This window comes from Oryza brachyantha, chromosome 3 (genome assembly GCF_000231095.2).
Source record: "Oryza brachyantha chromosome 3, ObraRS2, whole genome shotgun sequence".
NCBI classification, from domain to species: domain Eukaryota; kingdom Viridiplantae; phylum Streptophyta; class Magnoliopsida; order Poales; family Poaceae; genus Oryza; species Oryza brachyantha.
The window spans coordinates 23617250-23629282 of NC_023165.2; the positions used below are offsets into that span (position 1 = coordinate 23617250).

At 39.1% G+C, this 12033-nt stretch overlaps 1 protein-coding gene across 1 annotated transcript; it reads left to right on the forward strand.

Annotated features, from left to right (window-relative positions):
- Positions 1-5978: 5978 nt before the first annotated feature.
- LOC102714279 (pentatricopeptide repeat-containing protein At4g01570) lies at positions 5979-10854 on the forward strand. The gene is made up of 5 exons (XM_006651681.3): positions 5979-8421; positions 9401-9708; positions 9831-9994; positions 10291-10356; positions 10470-10854. Exon 1 carries the CDS (start codon positions 5979-5981, stop codon positions 8280-8282), a length of 2304 nt encoding a protein of 767 aa, XP_006651744.3. The 3' UTR covers positions 8283-8421; positions 9401-9708; positions 9831-9994; positions 10291-10356; positions 10470-10854.
- The last annotated feature ends 1179 nt before the right edge of the window (positions 10855-12033 follow it).

The following is a 12033-nucleotide window of genomic DNA, read 5'->3' on the forward strand; positions in this document are numbered from 1 at the left end:
AGGGTGATGCGCGTGTCATAGTACAATCTCCGTCTATAACAATTTTATTTTTCAATTTTTTTATATAATTGTTTTGACTCTTTATCTTATTTAAAATTTTTTATTAATATTTTTATTGTTATTGGGTGATAAAATATGAATATTACTTCATACGTGACTATCTTTTTTTAAATATATAAATTTTTCAGATAAAATGAATGATTAAATATTATATACAGGAACAAATAAAGTTATTACGAGACTGATGGTTTCGATGTCGAGTACCGCGCGCGGGATGCATGCGATGCGAGCACGCGTGTCGAGCCACTGCGTTAGCAAGCGCAGGCATGACGGAAGAGGATGCCAAGTCTTCCTTCTTTTGCTTGCGTCTCCCGTTCTAGTTTTCCTTTCTGACGCACTGGCCGACAGTGCATGATTTGTGCTCTGGAAACGTAGGCTTGTTTTAGTTGGCAAAAATGTTCGGTAAAAAGGTCACGTTCGTTTGATCGAATGTCGGAAGGGGTTTTCGGATACGAATAAAAAAACGAATTTCAGATTCCGTCTGAAAACCGCGAGATAAATCTTTTGAGTCTAATTAATCCGGCATCACCATTTATTGGTTAATATAACACTTATAGCTAATCACGTACTAATTAGGCTCAAAATATTTGTCTCACGATTTCTCGCATAACTGTGTAATTAGTTTTAATGTTCATATATATTTAATGCTCTATTTAAATGTCTAAATTTCGATGTGATGTTTTTGGAAAAAAATTTAGAGAACTAAACATGTCCGTAGTGATGCATGATTATATAATAGTGCATCCATCTATTTTATTATAAATGACTAAAAGGGAGACATAACATTCGCTCGGTAAGCTAGAAACTACCACGCTAAGCCGAAAAAGATTTTTAAACGTTAGATCGTGGTAAGTGGTATAAATTGATTGATATATAGTTGTATACAAAATACAATTACACCTACAGAAATAAAAGTTTATATATATAATACAAATAAATATTTTAATTATTAGATTATGGTGAGTCTAGATTATAGCTATAGAGTAATTGATATAGTTAATACAATTATATTTAATATAAATGTGTGTGCACGTGCGTGTGTATGAATTTACATAGGTACCTACCTACCCACGTATGTATATTTGTGGATTTGTGGGTAAACTCTAAGAGTTGTTTGAAAAATCCAAACCTCATAGAAATAGAAGGTAGTTATATATAAAACCAAAATATATTTTATATATAGGTATCTATAGAAATAAACTTTAAAAGAATAAATCTAACTTTAGGTGAATTGTGCAAAACGGTGTGGTCAATCCTTTAGTTATTATAGGTATAAAGCAAAAGAAAAAGAGCCACCGTGTTTGCTCTTGTAGGTTAGAAAATCCTCGAGAAGTAAAAAATAGAAGTTGTACAAATACAAAATTAGGATTAAGAATTAGAAAAAAAAGAGTCCTTCCATAAATACAATTTTAAAAATCCAAAATTCATTTTAAAATAAAAATAGTTTTGAGTGAAGAGACTGCCTAGAAAAATAGAACTAAAAAAATAGAATGCAAATAGAAATACAAGTTTGGAATTAAAAATAAAGAAATACTGAAAAGAGTCCAAGTATAAATGCATTTTATAAAAATCCAATATTTTGATTAAAAATATAAAACTAATATTGACTGAATAGTTTATCAATAAATATTATTTAGAAAATCTAAAATTCTGGTTAAAAATAAGTAATACTAAGAGAAAGGGTCGGCACAGAAACACAATCTAAAAGTATAACATTAATCAAATACAAGATAAAAACCAATTAGAAATACAAATTTTGAATTACAAATAAAGAACAGTAAAAAAAGAGTCCACATATAATTTGGATTAAATTTAAAAGTAATTATTAATGATTAAATAGTCCATCAAGAAATACAATTTAGAAACATCTAAAATTTCAGTGAATATAAGAAATATTCAGGGAAAGGGTCGGTGTAGAAATGTTATTCAAAGCGATCTAAAATTTTGATTACAAAATATATATTATGTATGAAGGAGTTTAGGTAGGATTACAGTAATTCCAGTAGTAATACATATTGGGAATAAAAAAAGAAAAGTGAAATAAGAGTCATGTAGAAATACAATTTGGAAATTTATGAAAGTTGAATTAAATAATGAAAACAATTAATATGAAGACAAAAACTCATGTATAAATAAAATTTAGGAAAAATTAAAATTCAGAGAAAACAAAAAAAATAATTTGTATAGGGAGAATAGCCCATGTACAAATTATTTAGAAACAACTACAATTTGGATTAAAAATAAATAAAAGTAAGAGAAAGAGTCAGGGTAGAAACAATTTAGAAAATCCTTAAACTCGGACCGAAATGTTATTATTGAGAAAATGAGTTCATGTGTGAGTAAAATTTGGAAATATTTTAAATCCGATAATAGTGTTGGAAGACTCTATACTTTACTTATAGTAACTAAAGGCTATTCGCACCCACATTAATACTACGAGATAAAATAGCTAAAAATTCTCGTGCTTATTGAAAATGCTTAGAGTTCATATGATAACCGAATAAAATAAAATATCTTGGCCCTCCAATCCACATGAAAAATACAACTAATATTTGATATTAGATCCTCAAACATATACAAACGTGACAATTACTAGATTCCAAACCATAAGCAACAACAAAAAAATGTAAGAAACATGCTAATAAAGATGTATTGATAATGATGGATAATATATTGTTAGAATAGGCTATTACGAATAAACGATACAATGTGTAGTAGATTGAATAGTGTCACCAGTGATAGTGAGAAGTTGGCATCAATAACTTTAAAATATAAGATATAGAGAAAAAGAGAAACACATATCATACAACTTATAGCTATGTATCATTTTGATTTATTATATTATTAAGAGAATACTAAAGGATCCATTGTGTTTTTATGGACATAATGAATGGCTATATGAATTAGAATTAGTTTGATAGGCTAGGTTGGAATTAAACTCATATTGCTGTTTTAAATCTATTTTTTACTATAATTGTAAAGTTATATAAGCTATTGTGTGAGAAAAAATTATAACGAATATCACAGGTAGCTAATAAAGAAGAACACATCCATCCTTTTGTTTCTGCTTATATTACAATTCAAAAATTCAATTTTTAAACTTAAATTTAGGGTTATTTTTGATGGGTTTTTTATTACGGTTTATTTTTTAATTTTAATTTTTAGATCGCTATGAACATATATATATATAATTTTTATTTTTTATTTATAAATATGTAGTTTGTTTTTTTCTTTTTAAAATCTAAAAAGATAACCCCGAAATCGTTTTCAAGCATGGACAAGGCCATTGGTGACTACGTACATACGTGTGAGAACATAGAAGCGACCCTGCAGATATGGCCAACTTCGGTTCGCCTTTTCCATCTTTACCATTTTCGCGCCGATTGGAAGCTTATCGCCTTATCTAGATGAAGCCCCCGCACCGCACTGCACCGACATGGGGGTCCGCACGTCCACTAGCAGCAGAGCGTGGTTTGGATTAGGACTCAAGGAGTATTTTAGTGCGACAAGAATCATCACCACTTGAGCTTCTGACGTTGGGTTGGTGACACTCGGGATTTCGTCCCGGTGTACGATATATATGAAGCGGAAACGGAAGTGTGGCGCTCACCGAGCAGCAACGCGTGGCGCTGCTGAATCTTCGCGAGGATTGCACTGCCCCGCAGGAAAGAGTCCAATTTACGTCCATCAACGGACCATCTTGAGTTTTATCCAAGTCTCTTAACCCTAAACTAAACTAGAGATATAAGAGTTTTGAGATTTATACATCGATTATTTTTTATTCAAAATTATTTTTATTTTATCTTTAACTATCCTCACATCCTTATAAATTTCTTATTTATTAAGGACATCCTGGTCTTTTCGTCTCAGTCTTAATCTTTACTAAATAATATAGAAAATAACTATATTTTGAGATTACAGGGACTTCCTCAAGTATGAAATCAGAACAAATCAAGTCTTTTAACGGTTTAGATAACAATTTTATCCTACATAACATCCACATGATAATAAGTTCTATCTCTTTACTCTCCTTCTTCATCTACCCCTCTTTATCAGCCTATCTCTCCTTACGTGTAGGTTCTTAAAAAAATATTCGGCAAGGAGCACTGGAGGCCAGATTCCGATGGCCCACCCTCCATCTCGAGGGATCTCTAAGCATTTATCATCTTCAGATGTGATATTTAATCGATGTGTCATAAAGTAATAAATTTATAAACATGTACAATAGCGGTGGTAAAAAAATTAAATACCCCTATTCTCAAGCTAGAGAACGAAGGTGTGGAACATGAAGTGGCGGAGGGAGTGGACCATCACGCAGTTGTGGATGCAGAGCAGGAGGTAGGAACAAAGGGACATCACGCAGTTATGGATGCAGAGCAGGAGGTAGGAACAAATGGACAACAATGGTAGGCTTGGAGGAGGATTTAATGGCCATGGGATCTGTTTTGAGCCCAACAAAGACTAACGAGGGGCTAGTTGTTGCATTTTTTTTCTTGTCCTCTGTCTTCTAGATCTATGAGCTCGAGGGGCATGCGTCGAAGGGGTTTGGGATGTTGCCTTGGAGCTAACATAGTCTCGCCACCGCCGATGGTGCCGCATCACAATTGATGCTTTGTTTATGTGCTACTCCCTCCATCCTAAATTGATCATCATATAAGAGAAAAAGAGAAATCACAAATTGATCATCATATAAGAGAAAAGAGCCTACTATGTATTAATTGTAGTGTGAAAACCCCCTTTGGTTCACATGCACATTAAATGCTTACATACAACTATCCAATCAGCTTTGGTGTGATTTGCAAATTCCAATTTTGCATGTATGCATGTAGCTTGGAATGTGTGACTCTAGCTTTTTTAATGCTAATTAAATAGATTCTTGGTTTTTATACCCAAGCCATATATGATGATCAATTTAGGACGGAGGGAGTATTGGATAGTAGTATCATCCATCTGTGAAGCTCGTGATCAATGGACAAGTGGGCCACAAGCTCAAGGTCCTCCCTGAACCGATGGCTCATCCCCCGTGACCGATCTACTCGAGACAACAACACTTATAAAAAAGGAGCATCCTCCTCTTCATCCCTCTCTACCTCCACGTTGACATTGGGAGAGACGGAGCAACTACTCGAAGCATGCCACCATGCCATTGGATGGTGGTCGTCAGGAGCTTTGAGCTCCTCATGTATGTAGCGGAGGAGATAAGGGCTAGACGGCTAGCTTGGGGACGACATGACAAGTGCCTCCTTAAGATCCCTTACTGCTGACCTCGTAGACATCCTATGTCACCATGGTCTCCTCGAGTTTCGTCGTCGGCCTATCAACCTCCCATGCTGCCTAACTTCTTGGAACTCTTGTGGCGCCATGGCCTCTTGATCCTATAAGAGGTAATTCTGCCGACGAGTCATAGGATATGAGAGAATATCAAAAGAAGAGAGAGAAGAAGATCGAGGAAGAAAGTGACATGGCCATTTATAGGTGGGACTTAATTATTTTTTATGTTTTCTTTTTACGGAACAAGATGCTATGTCAGTTAAAAACACTCTCAAAGCCATCGATGCTTCATTTACAATGGTTTTAGAAGTTAAAGAGTGCTCTGTACCTGGTATCACGGTTAAGGGACGTGAAATTCTTGGTTTGTAGTCGAGAGACCTAAAGTAGATCTTTGACTTACCACCCTACAGGACTCTTCAGCTCGCACAAGCCGAAAAAGAAGCCCACAGCCCAACCGCGCCAGCGCCTAGCTACTACCAGCCGAGGAGCCCGGAAGCGGCCCAACATGGCCCACCAAACCTACTCGCAGCCGCGCCCCGCGCACGAGCCGGGGTCACAGCACGTCAGCACCACGGCGGCGACGTCGGCGAGGAGGAGGGGAGGCGGCCGCGGGGGCGGGGGGTGGGGTGCGTTTCGTCTCTTCCACCATGCGGCGCGGGACGATGCGCGGGCTCGCGTCGGCGGCCGCGGCGGGGGCGACGCTGTCGGGGCTCACCGACGCGCTGCTGGCGGCGCGGCTCGCGAACCACCTGCTCACCACGCCGCACATCCCGCCCGAGCTCCTGCCCGCGGCGCCGCTGCCGCTCCCGGTGCGGCTCCACGTGCTCCGCCACCCGGCGCTCCCGCCGACGTCCAAGCTGTCGTTCTTCCTCGCCGCCACGCCGCCGTCCTGCCCGCTCCTCGGCGCGACCTTCCCGGTCCTCGTCCGCGCGCTCGCCAGACACTCCCCTCCCCTCCTCGACGCGCTCCTCCCGTTCGCGCGCTCCTCCTCGTCGCCCTCCGAGCTCCTCCCCGCTCTGCTCTCCGCGCTCCTGTCCGCTTCCCGCGTCGACGCCGCGCTCGCCCTCCTTGACGCCGCTCCGGCTGACCTCCTCCCCCGCCTCGCCTCCGCCGCGCTCCCTTCCCTCATCGGCTCCCCTGACCCCGTCTCCGCCGTCCCCGCCATCCGCAGGCTGCTTCCCATTGCCTCCCACCCGCCACCCGTCCGAGCCACCAACCGCCTCCTTCTCGCCTTGTCCAAAGAGAACCTCTACGATGACTTCCGTCACGTGTTCGACGAAATGTCGACGAGAGGCCTCCCTTCCAACATAAGGTTCTACAACATTTGCATCCACGCGTTTGGCAAGTGGAGGAGGCTGGATATGTCGCTAAAGCTTTTTGCAGCTATGAAGGCGGCATCTCCTCCTCTTTTGCCAGATATATGCACATACAATTCGCTCATCCGGGCGCTTGTGGTTGGTTCAAGGTTGGCTGACACTTTAGTGGTGTATGATGAGATGAAGTCATCTGGGATTGAACCGGATGTGTTCACCTACCGAGCTATCGTAGATGGGTGCTGCAAGAGCTTTAGGATGGATGATGCTTTACGCTTGTTCCAGGAGATGCGAGGGAGTTTTGGGGTGAAGGGGGATGTGGTGGTGTACAACTCACTTCTGGATGGTCTGTTCAAATCTAAGAAGCTGGATGAGGCATGTGGTTTCTTTGAGACAATGGTGGCGGATGGTATTCAATGCTCAGCAAGCACACACAACACACTGATTGATGGGCTATTCAAGAATGGGAGGGCAGAAGCAGCATGCCGGTTGTTCTATGATTTAAGGAGGAAAGGCCAGCTCTTTGATGGGATTGCATATAGTATTATGGTGAGGGAGTTTTGCAAGGAAGGCAAGGGGGACCAAGTTGCAGAGGCTGTAGAGTTAGTGAAGGAAATGGAGGAGCGAGGGTTTGCTGTTGATTTGGTCACAATAACATCATTACTGATAGGGTTTAACAAGAGTAGGCGCTGGGACTTGGAAGAGCAGATAGTTAAGTTTATTAGAGATAGCTCTATACTGCCGGATGCCATTCGATGGAAGTCAAACATGATGTCTGCCTTGCGAGGACCACAGGACAGAGAGAAAGATGGGACATCACTTTTTCCCTTTGATGGAAATATGGATGATGTGATGAGTTTGGTCAATCCCGTGGTATGCACAGATGCAAATGAAGAAACACCAAAAGATGAACCCAAAGATGATTGGTCCTTGTCGCCGCACCTGGATCATCTTGCTAAAAATGCTGATCGTTTGGATAATTCTGCTATATTCACAATGCACAGGGGGCGGAGGGTGCAAGGTATGGGGGCCAAGACATTTGATGCTGATATGGTTAATACATATATGTCCATATTTTTATCAAAAGGGAAGTTGAGTGTAGCTTGCAAGTTATTTGAAATCTTTACAACTCTGGGAAGGAAAGGGACAAGTTATACATACAACTCATTGATGACCTCATTTGTCAAGAAAGGGTATTTGAAACAGGTGTGGGCGATTCTTCACGAGAGAGGTGGGCAGCTCTGCCCCAATGATATAGCTACATACAATCTGATCATTCAAGGCCTTGGTCAGATGGGAAAAGCGGAGGTTGCTCGCTTGATTATTGGTGAATTATCAAAGAAAGGTGTTTATATGGATATCGTTATGTATAACACATTGATCAATCAATTGGGAAAGGTCGGGAAGGTTGACGAAGCAAACTCTTTGCTTGAGCAGATAATTGGGAGGGGCATAAAACCAGATGTTGTCACTTTTAATACATTGATCAATATTAATGCGAAAGCTGGTAGATTAAAGGAAGCTGACAAGTATTTGAGAAGGATGATTGCAGAAGGAATTGCTCCAAACTATGCCACAGAAACAATATTGGTTTTCCTTGATAAGGAGATTGAAAGGAAAAGGCAACAGCCTAGATGAAGTGATGAAAATACCAAACATCATGAAACATCTTAGTTATTAAGAAAGGTGGTTTGGCGAAACGGCATATTTGATGACATTTGAGAGGGATTCTCCAGTGCTATTGCTCACCTACTAAGCTGATGTAAAACTCTACAAGGTACATTTTGCAGTATCTATATCTGTATCTATACTATTCTAAAAGAAGGTAATGGTGGTGGCAGTGAGTCTGCCATCCACCAACTATATTGTTTCAAAATAGTCTTGTATATTTGTTCTATTTTTTCTCTCTAAAAAACAAGTTCCGAACAATGCTAGCATGCGTATAATTCATATTTCTCCATAGCAAAACATGGGTATTTAGCTAGTTATGCTTAAATTTTAGAATAAATTCTCAGTATAATTTTGATTCTTTATCTTTTGGGAGCTTCTCCATATAACGTTTGATGGAGGAAATTAATGATGTAGAGAGAAATGTATAGTGCTAGTTGTAGTCACTTGATTGTGGTTATCTAATAGAGAAGGGAAAATTCCTTCCAATAATGGTCAGAGTATCAGATAACTGGAGTTTCTTTTGGTCTACAAACACATACAATTCTGGAAGTGATAATTTTGGAAATATGCAGATCTTGCATGAACATTATCATCTTAGGACCAGCCATCAGCGTGTTTAATATTTTCCCCTTTAAATGCTTGACCTGGCTCCCTTCCATTTTTACATGGATAGATAGTCAGCACACATGCTTGCAAGTAGTGGTGATATGTGTTAGATAGCATATAGAAAGGGCCAATCACTATAAGGATACACATTACTGTTGCTAGGTACTTTTGCTGTTTTGCCGTCTTTATTGGCGGTATATGTGTGGTGCCAACGTGTGATATCCTTTGTTTTATCATGCCAATGTGCCAATGTAGCTAGGTACGCATGCAATTTCCTTTTGTAGCCACGAAGGTAATGCTTCTTATTTAGTCATTTGAGTTATTGTGATATGAAATCGGTGCTCTAATCCTTCCTCTAAGCTCTGCTGCTTGAGAATATACTGGTCTGTCTGAGTCTTTTGCATGTATTCTAGACAAAATAATCTTAATTCTTGCCTGCTGAGTGTTAAAGTTTTTAGTCCTTTTTATTCCCAATGCAGCTTTGCCTCGTCAACCATGTCAGGCTACTTGTCACATTCAACCAAACTTCATGTGACAGGAGTCAAGAAGAACAGGTCCTAGAGAGAAGATGCAGTCCACCAACCACAAAAGCAAAATTAGAGAAGAGAGATTGTACTTGTTGATACTTAAGCAATTGTTCTGCGAAGCTGGTTTTCCATTTAATATAGTAACAGTCCCTATGTTTCACCTCTGCTGGATGCAATTGGAGGCTATGACCTTCAGATTTGTTATGCATTTTTTGTCAGAAGAGTTGCTATAGGCATGGTTCGCCACTTCTACAGAAGAGGTAATGCATTTTCTAGTCTGTAATCCTTCTGCAGTTTGTTTTCTTGATTATGTTGATGCCCTCTGTTGATAAGGATGAAGCATACATTTTTGAGCTAATTGATGATTGTATTGAAAAAATAGGAGAAACTGGCCATTGGCACTAGAAGAGCAAACCAGACCATGGCCACATTGTTGACGTCAACAGAACAAATATTTTGGCATGGTTATGCAGCCCACATCACAAACCCCAAGCTAGGAGATATTGGGCTGCACCTGGTGTGACTAGCATAACCTTCAAGGCAACGGTAATCACAAATTATCTATGCTCACACCCATGTTCCAGTACTTGTTTGCCATTGCACGTTTTAAATTTAAGTGCCTTGAATAAAAGAAAGTTGATGTAGAAAGTTGTTTGGATTTGATGAACTAAATGATTCTGATTTCTTGTAAAATGATAAAGGAAAGCTGCCTGGTAAGATTGTTAGACCCTATAGCTTGTGGAAGGGTGTTCATGATGCTGTTGAATTATTAACAATGAAGGCTTTTGGATGAGTTATTAAGGCTTGCAGATACTGATATACCAGCTATGGGTTTTTTATAGGCAGTTTGATGGATGCAAATAAATAAATTTGCTCTCTGGTTTGATAACAAAGGACAAGTGCAACGTGTAAGCTATCTGCACTATTAAATTTGTAAAGCTTGTTTATCGACTATCTTTGATTTATTCATATTTTTCTGGTTTTCTTTGGTTTTTAGCTGATTCATTTCATGTTTTGGCAGTTTCAAAGCGTGATTTGGTCATTTGGATGACATGAAAAGTTATGGGTTAGGATGGTCGGTTGTAGCTTCTAGCTAATGTGTTGCCCACGCTGCCATGTATAGGACGAATCGACGCAACTAGTGTCATTTTTGCTGTTCTTCTGTTGTAGTTCTCTGTAATCTTTTGTTAACATCTGTGTTGTTACGGGAAATTAGGCTAGTTTCTTTTGAAAGAAAACACAGTGGACTAACAAAAGAATACTGTCGACAGAGCTATTTTTTATACTATCAACTCAGCTATATGCTAGAGCTCAAGAAACCGACCATTTCAGTTGATTTACAAATCATTCATCACACTGTTGCTAGCGTGTAACTCTTGGTCCAATTTTATTTAGGATTAATCTTATAATGAATCTGTGCCTCCCCTTATACTCCCGCATTAAAATGACAATGGGTATCCCCCATCATACCTACAATAAATTGAGGAACCTTCGATGTTTTTAGTGAAACAGGAACTCCGATGTTAGAACAGAGAGATACTTCGTTTTTTATTTCTGCAGTAAGCTATATCGGTTCTACAGTAAGCTATATCAATTCTAGTTGATTTATTGCTTTAGCATTTCGAGATCACCTTTTGTGTATACTTTCAAATGGATAACGATATGCATGTGGAATTATGGGTAGGAAGATATCAGGATTGAAGGTGCTTGTGTATTTGTAGCCATGTATTTGAGGTGACCTCTATGGTGTGGCAATTATTAATCCTTCTGATTTATATTATAAGTTTTTTTTGGCTATATAGATTCATCCATAGATTAATGTAAATTTTTATATATGTGTCTAGTTTTATTAGCACTCATATTAACCTATAGAGAGCTAAAGCATCTTATAATATAAAACGGATTTAACAGCTATGAACTTAATACCAAGTGAACCGGTGGAGCTCTTGAACAGCATGCTCTAAACATTTCTGTTATGTTATCCTCAAGGTGCACATCATACCATGCATCATCTATTGAACTGATGCTGCAGTTTAAAACATCTGAAGTAGCTACTCTATGGCCATCTATTTAACTGATCCTTTTAATATTCTTGACTAGCCAAGTGGCATCATCAGTATGGAGAGATGCCAAAACTTCAAATTGGACACAATAAAAATTCGCTTGAAGTTCGGGTCTGCCCCGTTTTGAGTTCTGACCACAACTTGTTTTAAATCATGGAAATATTTTGCAGTAACGTTTGTAGTATAATCCAACTCCAGTGCTGTACTACCTTGATGCTGCAGTGTTCTCCAGTCGTTTAAACATGAAATCAAAAAAAAATTACCTTTGTTGGCCAGCAGCACGTTTCAGTGAATCGGCGTAGGCATCACGGGGATTCTTCTCCAGCTTCCGTCCAAATGGAGACGAGGTAGACTTTTTCGCCGGAAACTCAACAACCCCGTTCGGAAATGTTTAAATGATTTTTATTCTTGCCGTGATTAATCAGTGTTTCATGTTTTTTTATTAAAAGAAATCGTGTGTTCTAAATGAGGCTTCGGTCAAATATATTTTCGTCTAACATACCGTGGTTTAAATCTACGTCT

Coding starts and splice junctions, on each gene's coding strand:
- LOC102714279 (XM_006651681.3), top strand. CDS start 5,979: ATGCGGCGCGGGACGATGCGCGGGCTCGCGTCGGCGGCCGCGGCGGGG.